The 22860-nt window shown below is 30.0% G+C and overlaps 2 protein-coding genes across 2 annotated transcripts; both read right to left on the reverse strand.

The window, feature by feature from the left end:
- Nucleotides 1-579: 579 nt before the first annotated feature.
- LOC112802415 (pentatricopeptide repeat-containing protein At1g73400, mitochondrial-like) lies at nucleotides 580-3054 on the reverse strand. The gene has a single exon (XM_025845630.3). The coding sequence runs from the start codon at nucleotides 2787-2789 to the stop codon at nucleotides 1026-1028; it is 1764 nt and encodes a 587-aa protein (XP_025701415.1). The 5' UTR covers nucleotides 2790-3054; the 3' UTR covers nucleotides 580-1025.
- Nucleotides 3055-12114: 9060 nt separating this feature from the next.
- LOC112802416 (glutamate decarboxylase) lies at nucleotides 12115-16225 on the reverse strand. Its single transcript, XM_025845632.3, has 6 exons — nucleotides 15834-16225; nucleotides 15369-15573; nucleotides 14444-14644; nucleotides 13792-14260; nucleotides 13317-13369; nucleotides 12115-12850 (listed from the first exon to the last, which is right to left on the reverse strand). The coding sequence occupies exons 1-6, from the start codon at nucleotides 15926-15928 to the stop codon at nucleotides 12371-12373; spliced, it is 1503 nt and encodes a 500-aa protein (XP_025701417.1). The 5' UTR covers nucleotides 15929-16225; the 3' UTR covers nucleotides 12115-12370.
- Nucleotides 16226-22860: the final 6635 nt, after the last annotated feature.

Raw genomic sequence — 22860 nt, forward strand, 5'->3', positions numbered from 1 at the left:
ACCAAAGAAGTGCACAACACCATGACACAAAGTTTCACATATCAATTCTCAACACAAAATTCACTTCACAATCTACCGAAACCGTGGGAAAAACCAAAAACAAAAGGGATACTACAAAATTGTTCAAATCCAGGTATGGTTAAAATTCCCGCCCCATACTTACCTTATTCACCAAATTTTGGTTTTTTATTATTATTTTAACAATTTTTTATTGCTTCACCACATGTCACTCAGTGAAAGCTAACACTTGTCAACCATTTGAAGCTCCACTTGTTGAGCAACCAACCACCTACTACATATCATATATTAATAGATAGATACAGAAAGCAATCAAAGTAAAGATCTCGCATTAAGTCACTTGCCTAGTTACCTGATCTGAACTCTCCAGCAAAACAAACTACCCTCTTTAACAAAGTGAATGAAGAAAAGAAACGAGGAAATGGAAATAGGAAAATACAATGTGCCCAAAAGTTTAGAAAGGAAAAGTATAATGATCTTATTGAAAAAAAGGCCCATTTGTTATGATTGTTACACAATGAGATAATTCCGAAGGCACAGCATACTGTAGCCTAATCAAAATGCCAAACAGAATCTCACAAATGGAATTATTAAAAGTTCACAACCACAATGCATGAGGCCATAAAATCCAGGCATGGATCTTCAAATCGCTAGATCAGCAGGTTGCATCAACTAAGCAGCAATGCACAATCAAACTGCATCATCGAAGCTTCCAGAATTTCAATGGACGAGCTAAAAGTGAGCAAAAATAAGATCCAGTGATGAAAATTTTTGCACTTTATAGCATAATAAGTCAAGCACGTTAGATGCGCAACTAGTTGTTGTCATGAAATAGTCCAATAAATGGTGCAGTGATGAACTTTAAGGCGTATTAAATCATGAAAAACCTGCCATGGTTGCAGGTAATATTCATTGAACCTATCATGAAAAGAGCTGTCCTAACTTTGTGTCTTCGCCTCCTCCAGGGTCCGATGACAATTAGTAGCACAAAACCAATCAAGAACTTATTACTTTCCTCTCAAACTCATGCTCTTACGCTTCTGGCTTAGTGCATAACGTCTTGCCATAGCATGATTATAGAACTTCCTCATGTGATCTGAAAGCCTGTGAATGGCATGGAGATCACCAATTGTTGAGAGTTGCATCAAAAAGGAATCGAACTTCCTATATGGCAACTTTATTCCCTTGTTTATCACTTCTTCCAAAAGAATAAAAGCGTCGTCAATTCTATTGCAGCGAAATAGCCCCTCAACCATCACACAGTAAGTGTGTGTGTCCGATCTGCAACCTCGCTCCTCCATTTCATGCCAAGTCTCAAATGCCCCATCAGGATCATCCATATCAAAAAACATTGAAATCAGCATATTATAAGTCTGAACACTAGGAAGGCAACCAAATTCAATCATTCTTCCATATAGTTTAAGGGCTTCCTCAGACTTCTTATTGTCACAAAGGACCTTGAGGAAACAATTATAAGTAACAATATCTGGAGGGTAACCTTTATTTCCCATCTCATCCAAGAACTTGTAAGCTTCATCTATCTTTCCATTCAAACACATCCCTTCAATTATATCCTTGTATGTTGAAACATCAGGAAGGCAACCATTGCTAATCATATGCCCCATAAGTTCAAAACACTCCTCCATTCTATCATTTTGCACAAGCGCCACAATTACAATTGCATAAGTCTTTGCAGTGGGAGAAGATATGGTTGAACCTTTCGTCCTCATGAATTCGAAAAGATTTAGTGCCTCGGTTATCATGCCTGCCTTGAAAAAGGTATCAAGGGCGGTGTTGTAGGTGAAATTGTCAGGCTTATGACCCAATTCAATCATCTCTTCCAGGAATTTCATTGCCCTAGTCGGGTTTCTAACCCTACACCAGCCGAAAACCAATATATTGTGTGTATCTGCATTCGGCTTGATCCTTTTCCTAACTTTCTTATACAGACCTTCAGCATCCTCAACTAAGCAACACTTGCATAGGGCATCCAAGAGCAAGTTAAATGCATTTATTTCTGGCTGCGTCTTCACTCTTATCCTCTTCTTTTTCGCAAACTTCTGCACACGAGTCAGATACTTCTCTGTATACCTCCTCAAAATCGTCAAGAGGACTTCAACTGGCACCGTGTTCTTGTTATGCCTCTTCATATACTCCAGCATGTCGCAAACTATCCGGAACTGCTTAGTCTTGTACTTAGTACAAGATAAGATGTCCATCATATCATTATAAGCACAAGGCTCATGTGAATAATTCTGTTGACAGCCAGCCCAAGTGAAGAACCGAAATGCAATCTTTTCATCATAACGAAGCCTATGCAACACCCCGGTGACCAATGGGGTAGACAATGGAACACCCAATTGATCAAGGGCATTTTCCAAATTGTTAAAACCTAGTGAACTATCCATCACAGAGTTGTAAACCTTATCAACATAGCTCTCTAAACCATTAACTTCTTCAACATTCACACTAAAGCTAGAATTTTGGATCACTGAGACAGTTTCTGAACAATAATTCCGCATTGGAACAACATATTTACCAAAAGAGTGAATATGCAGTGATGAAGACTGAATTAAGTAAACACAAGAAGCATGTGATCTTGAAATATGGCAAGGGGAGTGCTGAAAAGAAGAAAAAACTGGCAATTGAAGTGTGGTTTCAGTTTGAGGTGGAGCTTGAAGGGTTAATGGAGAAAAGGAAGGACTTTTCAGATAGTTTAGGTACCTATGAAACATACCCACCATCGTTTTGCTTCTTGAAATCGAAGGCATTGATGAAATAGATTATAGCAATACAAATTTGGATTGTGGGTATGTGTAGGTTTTATGCGAAGTACTTAGAAACAGAGGAATGGGAGGGAAGAGCTTACAGTGACTGATGATGCAGCTTCATTCCAAATTCAGCGTCGTTTTTGAGAGGGAAGACCGGAGGGGCCAAAGAGTAGCATAAGGCATAGTTGTCAAAACCAAACCGGTGATCGAGACTATCAGGTCGCTAGTTCAACCGGTGGATTACAAGTTGAACCGACTGACCGGATCCAACTTAAATAAAAATATGAAATAGTCAAAAACTTAAAATTAAATTTTGAAATATATATCTTCACCTACACTTTATCAAGTCTCAATTTCTAAAATAACTAATACGAAAATAGACATATTAGTCAATACTACAATAATATCTTAATTTGACACAATAATAGTGAGAATCAATTAGGCAATTAGCAATCAATTCCAATTAAGAAATTAACAATCACACTGCAGCAACAGAGCCTATTAACAATTAATCAATTAGGCAATTAACAATCAGTTCTAACATAGCTTATTATCTAATTATAATCACACTATCACATTGACAATCAATTAGGCAATTAGCAATCGATTCCAATTAGGCAATTAACAATCACATTGTAGCAACGAAGCCTATTTACAATTAATAATCATTTAGGCAATTAACAATCAATTCTAACCATGGTAATTTCAGGGCCCTCAAAATTAAAATTGAAAATAAGTTGCATCCCTATTATTTTTGTTAGCAAAATTATAATATCATAAACCACGAAGTAAAACTAAAAAACTAAATACCAATACATTTTCTTTCGAAATTCAAAATTAGCAAAACAACACAAAATCAGCAATCAGCAGGATAACTAAATTAGTAATAGTTGCGAGAACCGAACCGGTCATTGAATCGGTCCGGTGACTGATTCAATGGTTCAATGGTCCAACCGTGGTCAAACCATGGCTGAACCGGTTTAATTAAATATACAATAAAATTATAAAAAAATTCTACCGCAATGACAAACACAGCACAATGTTCTACCACCAAACGAAAAACCTTGAACAATGCAGCAGATAATGAAAACAACACAGCAAATGCACCAGCCAGAGCAACAATTCTCCATTCAAAGAGATAGATAATCAGATTTTATCTTCAATGACTCAAGATAATTCATGCAAATTGAACAAATAAAAAATAATTCTCCCACTTCTTGACCCAACTTATAAATCAATTACATGCACCTCACAATTCTAAAAACAATTATGTTCTATATACTCTAAAAATCAGATAAAATGGTGAAGAAAAAACTTAGAAACAAGAAGACTTCAACACCAAGAGAGCAACACCCCCCAAAAATTTTGAAAAAAAAAATTCCTTCGAAAACAAAACTCCAGAATTACAAAAAAGCAACACCGCAAAAAATGTTCAGAAATCACAGCAAAACATCAAGAATCCCTAAAGCAACAACGAACAGGGGTACTCTTAGGAACCCATCACAGAAGCAATATTCAACAAGTTTTCCTCACACAAGAATCGCATAAGCAAAAATCACAGGGTGGCTTTCATTTTTCCATGACTTCGTATCCTATACAACATGATGTGAATTCTGTGAATCGTCCTCACGATGTGAAAATGTTTTCAGTTTCCAATCAAGCAATTTCAGTTTTCTGTGGGGAATCCATACCTGAAGAATCACTTTGCATCGACTGGTTAGGATATAGGCAGTGCTAATGTGAAGCAGACATTTTTTGGGGGAATACCAATTACACCACCTCATTCAGTTCTTCCAACCATCGGTTATTTGAGTTTGTCCTTGAATTTTTATGTGTGCAGTGCACGGACTTGTATCAATTATTTTAATTTGCGGTCGCCGACGACGACAAGGACAGAGCGAGCTTGACGACGAGGGCAGAGGCGAGCTTGACGACAACAGCTGCTCCGAACCGAGCTTCTACGACGCGAGGAAAATAGCAGATCTTCGAGTGGCGAGAATGTCCACCGCTGGTTGTCACCGCCGGCGCCGATAGTGGTGGGGGCTAACGGGTGGAGACGTGGCTGTGCTCTTCGCTCTGATAGGGTTACAATCTTAGGTTTGGATTTTTCATTTTTGTGAAAGGGAGAGAGGGGGGGAGGAGGCGTTCGTCACTGAGGGGAGTGGGTTAGCTTAGGTTTGTGGTTTTTTTTTTCTGGGCATTAAAACGACGCCGTTTCTGGGGGTACCGGAGCTTTACAAAACTCACCCGGTTCGGCCGGTTAACCACCGGTTCAGTCAATTTTTTAACCAATTCTTTTAGAACAGTTCTGAATATCAACTGGACCACTTAGATGACCGCTCGATTAGCCAAATTCAACACAGTCGAAATAATTTGAATTTAAACTGACAACACAAGACTTTTAGAAAGAAAAGAAATGACTTTGCAGAAGGAAAAAATTTGCATGAAGAAAAATTACAGGAATTTAAAAAGAAAAATGTAAAGACAGAAAGATATGAAAGTATAAAAATGAATTCGAGGCAGACTAAAAAAATTGCTAAAATATGAGTGTATAAGAATTTTAACTTCTGTTTTTTTCAAGCCTTCTTAATTTATAGAGTAATTCGATCAATCTTACATTATCAAATGTCCCTTCTAAAAAGTCCAAAAAATAACTGTTTTCATTAAGTACAGAATTAGATAACTACTCTTATGTGACATGTTGTCAATCCTAATACATTGTCCGCGAAACCTCATTTTTCGACAATATATAAAAGGATCAAAATCTCTTTTTTTTTTCGTCATTCTTTTCTTTAAATTAACATTCTTGTAAATTCGACCAAAACTATTTTAATCTGCAAGCTCTTTGATTACCAAATTCTTAATTAATAATATGATATCCACAATAATAACTATTTTATAATAATTTTAATATTTTTTGTATTTTTTGTTAGCTAGACAGCAAGAAAAGCTAATCACACAAATAGTATTATATGAAAACATATCTTCTAATATAAGTAGAAAATTGAAATGAAATCGTATTAAAAGGTGAATCATAAATAACTAAATTATAAATTTAGGTGTTGTGCCTATATTTAATTAACATGTTTGTACAGTTACTCGAATATATGATTGAGCGTCACATTTTATTTTTTGGCTAATAAAATTTTGATCACTGCTTATTGCTTAGAAGTAAAAAGCCTGTATGAGAGTCATGCAAATAGCTCTGACAAAAATTTAAAACTATTCTAAAGTCTATTTCTGTGCTTAGATGTTACCATATTTTCGTTGTGAAATAATGAAGAGCCCAAAATATATCTCAAAATTTACAAAATGATTGAGCAATTATTCAAATTTACACTAAAAGCTATGTTAAAATTACGATAGTGATCTCGAAGAATGTCACAACATGCTTCCAATTCCGAATCAATAACTGGCTTATTTGTGTTGATATTTATCCCAAGATTCGATAAGTAACGCCAAGTTATGTGAATAATTGAAAACTAAAACACTTAAATCTTATTCTTATTCATACACTCCATTAAAGATTGATATTCTTTGGTCAGACTAAAACTTTGACGGACACACAATATTCAAATTACAACCCAAATTCTCAAAGATCCAGCCATTATGTTGGTATTTGCAGCAAGCTATAACAAAAAAACAAAGGCCGCGAAACCCATTGAAATTAGGAGTAAACTTCCTTCACATTGTTACCAAATCAATCGAGGAGTTATTAGTTCCAAAGTGTTTGAAGGAAGTTATTAATGTCATTGCTAATTCACTCTTTGTTATGGGACAATCAACCAGGACATAAAACATTTAAGTAGCGTTGGAAGAGAGACTAAAATTAAAATTAAAAACAGAAATTTAAGGTGCAAAGTGTATATTATTAAATTATCTTTAAATATTCTGTTTGATCTAAGAACAAATAAATCTAAGATAAAGATAAGATAAAATAATAAAAAATAAAATTATAATTGAATTTATGTATTTTGTTAGGTTGAATTTGTGAGTCACGAGACTTTTTTTTTTATTGTTGTCATGGGCTAAGAACTAAGGTAGAAGAGTAGTTTAATACGCCCTCACAAATTGATAGATGGAAGATGTCAATAATTCATAGCTTGGATAAGCTTCGATAAAATTGTCAAAGAAGACGCTCTTGACAACAATAAAAAAATCTCATAGCCTACAAATTCAAACCAACAGAATACATAAATTCAGTTATAATTTTGATTTTTATTTTTTATGATGAAAAATATTATACTTTTTTTTTTAAGAAAGAATCCACCAGAAATTAAATGGTATAAACATAAAAGTCGAACTAATTGTTCCATTATGTACAATTGCAATTCTAGTAGCATAAAAATTTAATTATCAGTTATCAACACACATCTGAACACATCACAACACTTAAACATTATACAAATCTGGAGCTCAAGACATGGAAAAAGTGAACCCTAAAGCCACGATCGGCATTGACTTCCACCACTCCCTGTTGTTCTTGTAATCGTCGGAGGGTAAGACCACATTAGGTTTCTTTTGTGGTTTGGTAATAACAATCTCGTTGTGGTCGACACTGCTGTCACGACGATCGTTTGTGATGCGGCCACTGGACGGCGGAGACTTCGATAACTTCTTTTTATTAGTAGTTGAACGTTGACAGTAGCACGATTTTAATTTGGCGAAGAACTTCTTCATCTTCAAATGTGGAATTGAATTGTTTGTCGACAGTAAATCTGATATCATGATAAAATTATGAAAAAATGAGATAAAAAAAGAAGAAGAATATTGTACTACGTTTTAATTGATTGAATTGAATTGTATTATAAATTATGAAAGTAAAACTAAATATATATAGAGTATTGGTCTATAAAAAAATAAGATAAAAACAAATAAATATAATATAAAGATAAAATAAAATAAAATAATAAAAACTAAAATTATAAATTTTATGTATTTTATTAAATTGAATTGATGGGTTACAAAATTTTTTTATTATTATCATGAACTAAAATAAAAAAGTAGCTTAATATCCTACAAATTTATAATCTCGTTTCTGAAGTAATTAGTCGACTTCTAATGTAATCAGATTTGTGTAAATTTGTTTCCGAAATAACTACTCAACTTCTGAAATAGTTAGATTACTCAACTTATTTTTTGAGGTTTATTTTTATTTAACATTTGACTTACTCAAGTTCATATGGTATTTACAAAAATTTCTTAATTTATCGATCGACATACTTAAATAAACGTTAGTGAGTATATTAATAAAATTATTAAATTATATTTAAGTTTATTAAATACTTTTTGATTTATCATGAATTTATTTGTTTTTAATTAAACACTTTTTTTGTCATATTTGCTATACACATTTATTTTTGAACAATGTTACTTGGTCAGTAAGTATTATATTTTTTATTTAATTATTTTATTGGTCTGTATAATTTCACAAATTTTTTAATTAAATTTTTATATATATTTTTTTAATTAGATCCCTCTCGACAATAATTAGTTTAATTGTATAGAAATTCAACTAAAATATTTGTGCATGAATCTAAATAAAAAGAAAAAAAAGTATAGAGATCCAATTAAAAAAATTGATGCAAGGACTCAATTAAAAAATATATATATATAAAAATCTAATTAAAAATTTCATAAAATTATAGGGACTAATAAAATAATTAAACTAAACCTATATTTTTTTGTCAGCACTTGACCAACAAAAATTTATACTCATATTTATAAATATTTTGTATACAAAAACATATAATTTACACTTATATTTACCAAAATTTTATATAAACCTATATTAAAATTTTATACATAAATTAATATATTTTGCATTTACATTTTTCAGAATTTATACATATAAATTAATAAAATTTATTTATTAAAAATAATTTAATATTTATAATAGTCAAATAATAATAAAAAAGACTAAAAATTAGTAGCCTCCATAAATTTCTCTTATCTTTTACTTCATCTATGTATATGTTTAAATTTTATTTATCTTCCTGACGAAGCTATTGGTTCTGTCTTTTTATACTTAAAAAAAAATACTTTTTACTTCTATATTATTCACCATTTATTAGAATTTTTTAGCGTCCGTATTTTCCTTTGGTCATAGTCTCATGTTTTTTATTTTACAGATTTTAATAGCTGACCAATATTGGTAAAATAGTTTTGGGATTTTTTTCAATAATAAAATAAAAAATTATATTTTTTTAAACATGATTTTTAGACTTTAATTTTTAAAATACGATTTTTTTTTGCATTTAAGCAAGTTCGTCGGAGTCGGACGAATTCTATAAAAATTGGCAAGTTTGTCTAAGTCTATAAATTTTGAGAGCCACTCAGATAAAGATACTAAAAACGTCTTTTTATAAAGATATTTTTTAATAATTAATATTTAACACATATAATCGATTAAATCGTATTGTTTTTATCAAAATTAGGCTAGACAAATGATTTGACCAAAAAATAATAAATTGAATCTTGAACTTGTCTAAATTAATATTATTTTTTATAAAAAATAACTACAATACCCTATTATAAAAAATGACTAAAATACTTCTATTATATATATTAATTTTGAGAATCTCAAATTTTAATCCTTTATTTTTTTATCGTAGGGTTAGGATTTAGAATTTTTAAAATTTATATGTATAAAATAAGAGTATTTTAATCATTTTCTATAATAAAGATATTGTAGTCATTTTTTATAAAAAAAATAATATTAATTTAGACCAATTCAAAAATTGATTTACCATTTTTTTCAATTAAATCAATTTGTCTAGTCTAATTTTGACAAAAATAACATGATTTAATCGATTATATATGTTAAATTTTAATTACTGAAAAATATATTTAAAAAAAAAAGACATTTTAGTCGTTTTTATCTAAGTGCTCCCTAAATTTGATATAATTCGCCTAACCCTGGCGAACTCCCCTCAGTTTTTTTGAAAAATACACTTTTAATCCATATCATTGTCTAGAAAATAATATATAGATCTACAAACAGTAACAAGTATGATTTTTTTAATTATAAATTAAAAAAAATAAGTCATATTTAACAATGACAACCATTGTTATCATCTCTAAAAATACAAATGTATACCAGAATAAGCCATATTTAACAAAAAAAATTAATTATAAATTAAAAAAATAATTATTTCCCAAAAATAATCCACTTCAAATATATCATATTGAAAAGTTAATAATGGTAACCATTATCATTGTTCCCAAAGTGCATAAGAGTACATAAAAGTACACAGGATAACAATCCTTGTTATTTTTAGGAAATAGTTATTTTTTTAATTTATAATTAAAAAAATCCTGGTTAAATATGACTTATTCCGATATACCTATGTATTTTTAGAGACGATAACAATGGTTGCCATTGTTAAATATGGCTTATTTTTTTAATTTATAATTAAAAAAATCTTTGAAGAAGTCATGCTTGTTGTCTGTGTATTTTTGTATATTTCTATTTACTGTTTGTAGATCTATATACTATTTTTTAGATAATGATATGGATTAAAAGTGTGTTTTTCAAAAAATTTGAGTGGAGTTTGTCGGTATTAAGCAAACTTGCCAATTTTTATAGAGTTCGCTGCAAACTTACTTAAATGTAAAAAAAAAAATTCATATTTTAAGAATTAAAGTTCAAAAATCATGTTTGGAAAAATATGGATTTTTTATTTAATTATTGAAAAAAATCCATAATTTTGTGATCCTAAATGATTTATAATAATAATTTGGTAGATACTCCCATGATGACATTTTTATATGAAGATAGCACATTGTAGATCATTAGATGAGTTGATATGTTTGACTAAATATATTTGATTAATCATCTAAGAATTTACAATATTATCTTCATATAAAATATTATTATTGAGTATTCTCTTAATAATTTTATGGCAACTACTCCGATATCCATAAAAAATTAGAAGATAAATTATTTTCTATTGTATATTGATGTATATAATAAAGGTTATTTTAGGATGATTATGTTAGGGTAATTATCATGATTATGTTTTAATTTTTGAATTTAAATTCAAATTTTATTTTATAATTTAATTAAACAAATTTAAACAAAAACATTTTAATCATTTTTATTAATTCTTAAATACTATTTTTCACAATATTAAAAAAATTATTTAATCCTTTCAAAAATGTTAATTAAAGAAATACTTTATTTTATATAATTAATTTGAAGAATATATTAATATTAAAAAATATATAATATATTTTTAAAATAAAAATAAAAATATTTATTAATGTAAATTATATAATCCACGTATCAATGTTCATTGTCATATAGTTTCATCGTACTAGAGCAAAAAACACTTAGCAAAACACTTTTTCACTTTGAAGACTTCTTCACTTTACAATAATTTCTTTTTGTGCGAAAAGGATCCGACATTTTGATTTATAGATATTTAAATCTTTGAAAATTTAAAAATATATTTAAATTTCTGAATTTTTTAAAATTTAGACACATCGATTCCTTTATTCATTTGGATCTGTCAGACCCAAACAAAAAAATCAAATATAATTTCCGTTGTAATGACGTAACCGATATACGGATAGATACGTAAAAAAATTTTAAAATGAGACAAATTAGACCCAAAAATCAATATATCCAAATTTTTGAAAAAAATTTAAATATTCATAAACCAAAAGATCAATGACCTATTTGTCTTTTTTTTCTTTTTTTCATACACACATTCATCTATTCACACTTGAAAACTCTTCAACCATAACCCAGCTATTGGTGGGGTTCAAATCTAGTATAACCTATAAAGTACAGACATTTTTTAAATTTACCGTATTCACTTGAAAACTCTTCAACCATAACCCACCTATTGGTGGGATTCAAATTCAGTATAACTTATAAAGTATAGACACTTTTTAAATTTATCGTATTCACGTGTCGAATATATTTACATTTTGAACACGACATTCTTTATTCACGTGTCGAATACATTTACATTTTGAACACGATATTCTTTGATACTTCGATACTCATCATGTATCCAATTGTATCTTAATAAAAAATAAAAAAAATTTCTCCGCATATCCCGTGTCCGTATCTATTCATCATAGGTATAATTATAACTATCTAAAAGACAACTAACCTTACCCCCAATACACAAGCCTCAGCCACGAAAGCCTCACAAATATTTAAGGCAAATTCTGGAGTGCCTATAACTTTGGTGCCGAAATTACCGAACTTGCCTTTTATAGTAAGTTTTAAATATTAAAAATTTATTATTTTTATATTTTTTAATTTAAATATTTATTTTTATCTTTTTTTAGTAAGTTAAGCAAATATATATAAGCACCATAACATGCACCAATATTTAATAAGCAAATGTTCTACATCAATTCTTTATGGGAAAAACAATAGTTATTAGGATCCATCATGCACTGGCATTGCTTATTGCTTTATAGAACTACACATATATACATACCGAAGGGGGACAACCTCGTAGCAACATGCACACACATACATAATGTTCTGGTAAAAGCAAATATGCAAAAACAACTCATCACACAAAGGCACCCCAAAAATCAGAGATTTCATGAGATGCCTAACATGCTCCAACTCTTTTACCATCCACAAGCCTCTTCCAATACAAGGCAATCTCTTTCTGAGTCTCTAATGCACTCTTCTTAGCCTTCTCACTTGTCTCATTATTAGCAACAGCTACCACATGTGCCTTTTTTGTTGATAGAGGGCTTGGAAGTGTGTCCACGAGATCCACAACTTTCACTATGTCGGACACGAGTCTCTCCGCCAATCCCCGGCTGAAATCCTCCCTGATCACCACCCGGAGGACTGCAATGTGCTGCGCGTCTGGCGGCATTGTGTAGGCCGGAACTATCCAGCCAAATTTTCTCAGATGGTCTGACACCTCAAACACTGTGTGTTGGCTGCTGTCTTTCAAAGAGAAGGCAACAAGCGGCACGCCAACATCCTTGGAGATGATGTTGAACCGGCCTGTTCTCTCGATTCCCTCCCTCAGAATTCTTGCATTCTCCCTGCAGTTCTCCATGATATTTTTGTAGCCCTTTTGTTTTACAAAAGCAAGAAAAACAACCATGTGTATTTAAGTAAGACAGATATTGCACAATGAAGCAGATATGTAAAGAAATAGGGCTAATATGTGGGAAGTTCTGTCTAGTATGTTGATTATGTGATTCTCTATGTAGTTATGATTTTTAAACTTTGGTTTAGTGGTTGAATGGTGGCAACTGTTCAATGAATTTTTAAAGTAGTCAATTATTTTCCTATTATATTTTGCCTTTAACCTTGCCCTTTTATCATATTCATACAAATTGGAAGCTAAATCTCTTCAAATACTTAAGCAATATTAATAAGTTGGTTCCATTTAAAACAATTTACGTAACCACAGGGAAACTTATGAGTAATCTTAAACCTTTCATGTAGTATCCTCTCTATCTGGATTAACCTAAAATACAAGGAATTATCATGCTTATAATTAAAATTCAGAATAAACACAATACTATAATTACCTCTGTGCCAAGCCGTATAAATTGGTAATATTGAGCAATAATTTGACTAGAGCCTGCCGAAAGAAAATGAAGAACAAACAAAAGCAGGGTTGTGTTGTTAAAAAAGATCATTGCTACAGAAAGAAAGGACACCATTCAATGAGACATAGCTTCACATTCTAGGTGGGGACAAGATTGTTTCAGCTCACTTCAAATTTGATGGATTCTAGTCTCTAGACAAACATATGCAGAGAGATACTGAAAACAACTCTTGGATTTTGATAGCTCCTCGAGCTGAACGCTTAAAAGGGTGACTATTATATGAAGACGTTAGTCGAGAACTGTTAAATATATTGACATATTTAATTAAACTGTTTAACATAAACACGTATTCACATCTTAGCTATTATCTTTGTGAAGATATTTTCATATGAACAGCCAACTACTTAAAGATAAAAAGATAGCAATTGCAAAAATTTGGCAACTCATCCATTACCTTTGGAGAAATTGAGGGTAAATGTTGGCTGATCCGATCCGAGATAGTTTATGTGAAAAACAAGTTCCTCTGGCAAGTCATCTTTACTCCTCCAAACAACCCAACCGACACCGGGGTAGACAAGACCATACTTATGACCACTAACATTGATGCTCTTCACTAATGGTAAGCGAAAATCCCACTCAAGACAAGGGTAGAGAAATGGGGCAATGAACCCTCCGCTGGCAGCATCAACATGAATCGGGGTATTCCATCCTGTCTCCTTATTCTTTTTAGTAAGAAGCTCATTAAGAAGTTTCACATCCTCAAACTCACCGGTCAGAGTCGACCCCAAAATCGCCGCCACACAGATGGTGTTCTCATCAACCATTTCAACTGCTTTCACAGGGTCCATCACATAGTATCCTTCTGTGAGTTTCACTTCCTTAAGCTCAACCTCGAAATACCGTGCAAACTTCTCCCAACAAACCTGTGTAGCATATTTCAAAGAGTATTAGATGTCAATATCTAAAGGGACAAAGCTTCCAAAACCTGCCACAAATCAATTAAATCACTTCCTTTCTACCACATCTCAAAATTAATTCACAGACTATGTATCTCCTATCCGATGATACGAGCATGCAACGAAGACTAAATAGAAGTTGAGATTGACCTGCACATTAGCGCCGGTAACTATGTTAGGCTTATCATAAGGTTTGCCTTCTGCTTTTCTCTTTGCCTGCCATTTCCTTTTAAAAGCTAGACCTGCCAACATTATTGCCTCTGATGATCCGACAGTTCCGACACCGACTGCAGCCTCATCATCACCGATAGGAGCATGGTATAGGTGTGCTATCATATTAACGCACCTATTCTGCACAGTTGAACAAATTATACTTGTCAATGTCTCATGTTTAAATTGTAACTACCAGCTAATAAATTATTTACATATATAATATTACAGCTTTCAATAGTTCAATGTTACTACTTCACATAAGATTCAGAATTCAGTGGCTATTTCAGTTATAGCAATTCACTCCATTTTCTGACCAGAAAACACGAGATCTAGAAAGTTGCCAACAGAAACACCAAATTTTGAGGGCAAACATCATAAAAACCAAACTCTATCTATCATATGTAAGCTACTTTTTTATTCTAGTCTATGCTTTGACATAAAAAAAAAATAAAAATAAAAACAAATCCCCCTTTCTCCAACACCTGTTACTGATAGATCTATTGTCCAACCATCGAAATCTCAGCCATAAATTAGAAAAACTTAAGGGTTTAAATAAGGTTATGATCCATGAAAAATTTAGCAATTTTATGGTAAACTAAACCTATGGTTCCTAATGATTCAAAGATAAGTAACCATATCCAAATTTATTTAATTTTGGATGACAGAAGGGACTGATTTCACTTCTGAATACTTTTTTTAAAACCACCAAAAGAAAAAGTCTGTAAGGCCAAAAACCCTATTTAAGCCTTGAATCAAACAATCTTGTTCATGATTGAAGAGATCACACATGACCCCCAATTAGTTTTTTATGATCAAGTGAAGTGAGAAATAAATAAAGAAGGAAAGAAAGAAACAGAGAAACCTGGAGCTCAGTGGTGACAGGATACTCATCCATGTCAACATAGTTCTTGTTAAGCGAAGCCATGATGAGCTTATCACACTCAGGCTCCATCCAAGTGGTCACAAAAGATGCCAAGTTAAGCCTTGGTGTTCCATCCAACATCAACTCATCGTTTATGATCTGATATGCTGCATCCTTTGGTATACACTTCTCTGGCATCTTGAACCTTCACCAAATTACTTTAATATTGATCATTTGTGAAATTAAGATTATTAGAAATTATTAGAAGGCCTATAAGCAATCCTAAAAAAAATTATTGCTTGAGAAGCGTTCTAGAGATTATGCCATTCATGTGCTTGTGGAGAAGTGATATCATGACAAAGATTATATAAAACTAAGCGTATGAGTGTTGAATTTGGTGAAGAAATGAGTGTGAAGTTGTGACTACTGCAAAAATAAAAGGGAGATATTAAGATATATATAGACCTGGGAATAGGGTCACGAACATATCTGGAAGCAAAAGTAGAGTGCAAGCTTTGTGTTTGTTCTTCAGGATCTGTGACAGCGGAGGTGATCACCATTTTGTGCTGTTTTCTTTGTGAACCAACAAAGAAGAAGAAAAAGAAGAAGACAAAAACACTGAAGTGTGAAGTCCTAAGAAAGCGAGAGTAAGGGTGTATTAAAGTGTAGAATGACAGGTAACGAGAGGAAGAGTTAGAGATGAATGGATAAAGAAATGGAAAGAAAAGTGGTTGGTAATGTGTGCATGAAGAATCAGGTTGAGGGATCTCTCAACTCGCAACACGTAGACATGTGATTTGTCACTTCTGGGAACTTTCAGTTTTCGTTCGATTAACCTTAAATCTATGGGAATAATTGTGTATATTAACTATATATAATTGAATTTGTTCATATAAGGATATTGTATAAGCTATAAGCTAAGACTTTATTATTATTTATTATTTTTACTATTTTTATTATTTTTATTACTATAATATTTGAAAATCTAACATTTATTATTTTTATTATATGATATAATTAAAAATATTAAACTTATTTTATTTTAATTATATTAAAATTAACATAATTTTTACTAAAATAAATAATTTCCATAAAATCCCTGTGGTTGTGGAACTATATTTCTGTGGAAATGGAAATGAACAGAAAAGAATTATTTTCATCCCTTCTTAGATACCACCATATAGAGAGAATAAAGTTTATGCTATATACTAATATGCGAAATTTCTAGTCACTTGTACCTATCAGATTATTGTTATCTTTTCGAATGATTTAAAATTAGTATCAAAAGAAATCAATCCCATGTAGAGAATAAAGTTTATGCTCTGTATTAATATTAGAAATTACTAGTTAGTCTGGTTAGTAGTAGTATCTAGCTATCGCCTATCGGATTATTATTTCCTTTTCAAATGAATTAAAATTAGTATCAAAAGTAATACATATTGAAAATATGAGGTTTGATGTGATGATCTAGTTTACCTCGTTTTTAATTATTTGGTTGGAAGTTCAACTTTATAAAAATAAAAAAATACATATTTGACGACTAGTTAGATATTTGTAAGTCTGAAAAATTCTCCTTGCATGAAAGTTTAAGTAATATTATCATTAGTGGATATTTTTAACGTATGTAATGTAATGTGAAAATTAAATGAGAAAGAAATTTAAAAAAAAAAAAGAGAGAGGGTGTAGGTATCAGAAAGAAAAATGATTGAAAATTATAGTTTTATTTTTTAATTATTTTAATATTTAAATAAAGAGAATTTTTAAGTTTTAAATCATTTGAAACTTTTATTTATTTAAATGTTAAAAAGAAAAAAAGAGAGATAAACTAAACTTTTTAATCATTACTCAATATACGGAATATTTATTCTATGATCGAATAAAACTTTATTTACTATTTTTGAGGATGATAAAAATAAAATTTTCCTCTCGACTTTTTTTACTAGGGATGCACAATTGCACATACACTTGGCTCAAAGTTACAATGCCGACACTATGAACCACCAGTATTTTATTTGTTGCTCTTCTACTTTTTCTTTTGTCATTATCATATACACTTATATAATCCAACCAAATAATGAGTTTATCCATTATTAAATTGTAACCAACAGTTGTCACAAAAAGAAAATTGTAGCCAATAGTTGATTCCTTGAATTCATTTCACAAATAATCTAGAATGAACCTTGAAATTGAATGCACCAAAAAATAGTCAAAAGGTCAAACGGCCATCCTAAATTCCTAATTACTCATCCATTGTTCAGTCTCTAACGGCCTAACCAATAATGAAGGGTTTTTTACTTAAATAAAATAAATTAATATTAAAATTATTGGATTCTCCTAAATTAAATTTTGAAACGTAAATATTTTCTTTTTATTATTATATAAATTGTTTTATGGGTATGAAGATTATATAATATGTTAACTATACCATCCCACGAACGATTTATGCATAAATGGCTTAAGAGAATAGGGAGTAAATCGTTACAGGCACACAGGATTATAGGAAACGCATAAATCGTCCCACCCTATAAGGATTCACGTGATTTTGAACAAAAACAGAAAGGCTTGGCACGATTAACGTGTTAAAGCAAACTCTCTCAAGTCTGACACGATTTATGTATAATAGGATACTTTTATTTATAATATTTTAATTTAAATTATATCTATTTAAATTTTAACTTAAAAAAATATTTTTTATAATTTCAATTATTAATTTTATTAATAAGATTAAATTAAATTAAAAAATAATACTAACAAATTATAATAAAAAGAGTACTAAATTTTAATACATAAATTTAAGTTTTTTATTTGAAAAAATATCAAAAGGTGTTAAAAAATATAATATTGAATAATATAAATTCATGTTATTTTGAATAACATAAATTTAAGTTTTTATAAAATTTTTAGTATTTATTGTTTATATGATTTTTTTAATCATTTTTATAGATGCATATTTTTTATAGAATTTTTTTTGCCATTTTTTATTTGATTTTGTATAAATTTTAATTATTTTTTATAATTTTAATTATTAATTCCATTAAAAAAACAAATTAAATAAAAAAATACTGACAAATTATAATAAAAAGTACTAAATTTTAATACATAAATTTAAGTTTTTTATTTAAAAAAAAAGTCAAACAGTGCTAAAAAAATATACTTTTACATAATATAATATGTGGTTTTAAGTAACATAAATTTAAGTTTTTATAAAATTTACAGTATTCGTTATTCATGTAATTTTTTTAATAATTTTTATCCATGCATATTTTTTATAGAATTTAGTATTTCTTGCTCATGTAATTTTTTTATTAATTTTTATCGATTCATATTTTTTATAATTTATATATTATAAAATGACAAAGAAAAATTCTATAAAAAATATGTATGGATAAAAATTATTATTAAAAAAAAAATTACATGAATAATGAATACTAACAATTTTTAAAAACTTAAATTTATGCTATTTAAAACTACATAAATTTATATTATGCAAAATTATATTTTTTAACACCCTTAGACATTTAAAAAAAATTAAATTTATGTATTAAAATTTAGTACTTTTTTATTATTATAATTTGTTAGTATTTTTTTATTTAATTGAATTTTTTTAATAGAATTAATAATTAAAATTATAAATAAATAATTAAAATTCATACAAAGTCAAATAGAAAAAAAGTCAAAAAAATTCTATAAAAAATATGCATCAATAAAAATGATTAAAAAATATATGAACAACGAATACTAAAAATTTCGTAAAAACTTAAATTTATGTTACTTAAAATAACATGAAATTATATTATGAAAAATTAATATTTTTTAACATCTTTGACATTTTTTTTAAAAAAAACTTAAATTTATTATGTATTAAAATTTCGTACACTTTTTATTATAATTTGTTAGTATTTTTTTTTTAATTTAATTTAATTTTATTAATAAAATTAATAATTGAAATTATAAAAAATATGTTTTTATTTTTTAAGTTAAAATTTACATAAATATAATTTAAATTAAAATATTATAAATAAAAGTACTCTATTATACATAAATCGTGCCAGGTTTGAGAGGGTTTGCTTTAAGACGTTAATCGTACCAAACTTTTGTGTTTTAGCTCAAAATCATGTGAATTCTTATAGTGTGGGACGATTTATGCGTTACCTGTAACTTTATGTGTCCTACAACGATTTACTCTCTATTTTCCTAGGCCATCTATGTATAAATCGTTACTAAGCGGCATGATTAACATATTGTATAATTTTCATATCCTGTAACGATTTATATAATAGTAGAAGGAGAATATTCACGTTTCAAAATTTGATTTAGGAAATCCAGTAATTTTAGTATTGTTTATTTTATTTAAATAAAAAACCCAATAATAAATGCAAGCAACTGATCCAAAATCTCATCTTTACCTATTATTCTAAAGAACAAAATAGAAAAACAACCATTTGTGCTTATACATTTTGTAAATGCAGACAAAAATATTTATCATATAAAAAAATTAATATTATATTTTTAAATACTAAATTTTATGTAATAAAAATACCTAAATCTTTTTTTTGTTAGTTTTTTAATCAAATTTATAAATTACTTCATCCTTTAATGTTTTTGGACTCTTGAACTTCTTCGCACTGTCTTCCAACATAGTAAGAGCTCCCAAATCGTCTTTCCTTTCCAGCAGCATCAAATGCGACTGCTGCGTCAACTGCGCCAGCAAATCCACTGGTATAACCGTCGTGGAGCCTAACGATATGTATGTGATCTTCCTACGGAACCGCAATGGGTCCACCGTTGCCAATAGCGTCACGTGGTACGATGTAGCAGGTTTCGTTGTGGCTGCGACTGATGAAGTGGAGCTCCTCTTTCGATGGTTGTGGTTGGCCATAGGAGAAGGAGAAGAGGCCATGGCGGCAGCAGAGTTTGGCAGCGGATTGAAATTGGGGCAAGTTCCACGCTTGAGGTGTTCAAAGGCGACATAAACCACAAAATGGTCTTTGAGATTGGCATCATGCACTCAAATCGTTCTTGATATTCTAATTGCACCAATTATGTCTCTGAAATTGACAAAAATGCATCATGATAGTTTCTGACTAATTTTCTATTAACGACGTGATGACATGACTTAATGACGTGGACTATTAGTAACACGTGTCACTCTATAGTTTGGCCACATATAATAGTACAATGATGTGGTGACCAATGATATGTGGCATGCTGATGTAGATGGTTGTGCCACGTGTCACAATGCAATTTGACCACATGTCTAATTGTGCCACGTGTCACAATAGTATTCATCCACGTGTCGTCTATTGTGTCATCAATGTTTAATAACTAAGAAGTTTTTTTATTCTGCTCCTTCGTTTTCCTCCTCTTCCTTCTCCTTTTCTTCTTCCTCCTCCATCATCATCATCATCATCATTATCGTTGTCTTCTTCTTATACGTATAATAGTTTTATTTTCGAAAATAATATATGATGTAGGTTTAGATCAGTTAAATCAGGGTGAATTGGATCATAGTTCCGAATCCAATCAACTTGACAAGGTTCGATTTATTCCTTTGATTAATGTAGTTCTTAAATAGTTGATGCTTGTATAGTAATTTGGTATACGAGTTAAATAATTTTATTTTTCTTTGTAAATATTAGTGTTGCTAATTAAGGATTTGGATTTGAATTTGAATCTAGGAGTTTTGAATTATTTTTTGATCAATTTATTTTTGTTACATTTTTTTTGGTGACTATTTTTGTTACATTTAATGATAGTTTCAGTGTTGTTTAAAACATAATTTGGTATAAGGTAGAATTAATTTTGGTGTTGTGTAAACACTGAAAAATTAATAAATAATTAGTCAATAAATTAATTATTATTCAAAAAATTAAGAAAATTAAATTTTATAATTTAAAAGAGTAGAAATATTAAAAATACGAATTTTAGCACTAATTTAAAAGATTTTGGTGCAAAACTGGACTAACGGATCGAATCGGTCAAACCGGATCCAAACCGGACCTAAGGCCATTTATATAAATTTACCTCCAACCCTTTTTCCCCATTGTCTCGTTGCAAGCACGCAAAAGAGAGGAAATCGACGCCGAAAACCTCAACCTTCCCACCGAAATTCAATCATCCGTAACTTTCTATCCGAAGTTCTGATTGACGAGGCATCAGCGGCCACGTGTTCGTCTCGAAATTCTCATAAATTCTATCCGAATAAAGTGGTAAGAAATTACATTTCTCTCCCAGTTCTTTCTCTCCTCAATTTCGTAATTTTAGGATTTGGGTATTAAGGAATTGAATAATTTTGATAGTTTAGGTGAATTCTAGTAGCGAATAATCACTGGATTTTGTCTAATTGATTCATGGGTAAAGTAAGAAACTGTTGAACCCTTGTGAAATATTGAATTAGTGAACCCTATGATGATTATAGTGATATTGTATGAATTAGATTATATTCTTGTTGATTTGGAGTTCAATTGGGCAGTTTGAGACGAAATCTGGGTGATTAAGTTTGAGAAATTGACGTTTGGAAGCTTGGAGCTTGTGAAAGGAGAGGTTTTTGAAGTGTTCTAAGCTTAGGGAGGAATCGACTAAAGTATGATTTTGGTTTCTCGTAATTAATGTTTAATGTCACATGAAAATTTAGACTAGAAGACTTTAAGTTAGGAATGAACTGAATGATTTGTTGATGGATTGTGTAAAAGGTATATGATGTGTGATTTGAATTTGTGAACGGTTTGTTATTGGAGTTGCTTGATTTTTTTTAGAAAAGATTTAATATTGAAATTAGTTGGTTTTGAAATAATTTGATACTAAAAATTATTTGAATGGTCGAGAGGTGTTCGGTTTAGTGGTTTGGACCCTTGAAGGGTGACAGAAATTCGAGTTTTAGAAGAGATACTGTCGAAATTTCTATAAGAATTGGAGTTTTGATTTGAAGTGTTATTTTGAAAAGAAAAATATTATTATATGGCTCGTGTATTTGAGGCTATTTGTTGACCATCTGTCGCAAGATATGATCAGGAACTTTAACTCCCCGGATTCTTCCATAGGCATACATATTATACTTGAGCTTGAAGTTTGACTCCATGGAATATTATTAAACTTGGAGTTTGATCTTCATCGTTATTTTTTTTATTTCTGTTGTTGTTAGTATATTTTTTTCCTTTTTCTCTTTCTATTAATTTTGCAATATTATGTATCTTTTTTCTTTGTTTGATTTTTTCCTCTAAAGAAGAATTGTGAGAATATGAAATAAGAAGATGAAGAAGAAGAAGCAGCAAAAGATGAGAAGGAAGAAGAAGAAGAATTTTGAATTATGCAGAATTTATCAGTACACATATATCGAAAATTATTAAATAATACACTCAAATGTCTTCATATTACACCCAAATTTGTTATAAATATATAAAAAAATATTTTCTCTAATGCTGTATTTTTTTCTTTTTTTTCGTAACAAGAGAAAAATAACGAAAAAGAAGAAGAACATGCAACAAGAAGAAAA

This window comes from Arachis hypogaea, chromosome 5, assembly GCF_003086295.3.
Source record: "Arachis hypogaea cultivar Tifrunner chromosome 5, arahy.Tifrunner.gnm2.J5K5, whole genome shotgun sequence".
NCBI classification, from domain to species: domain Eukaryota; kingdom Viridiplantae; phylum Streptophyta; class Magnoliopsida; order Fabales; family Fabaceae; genus Arachis; species Arachis hypogaea.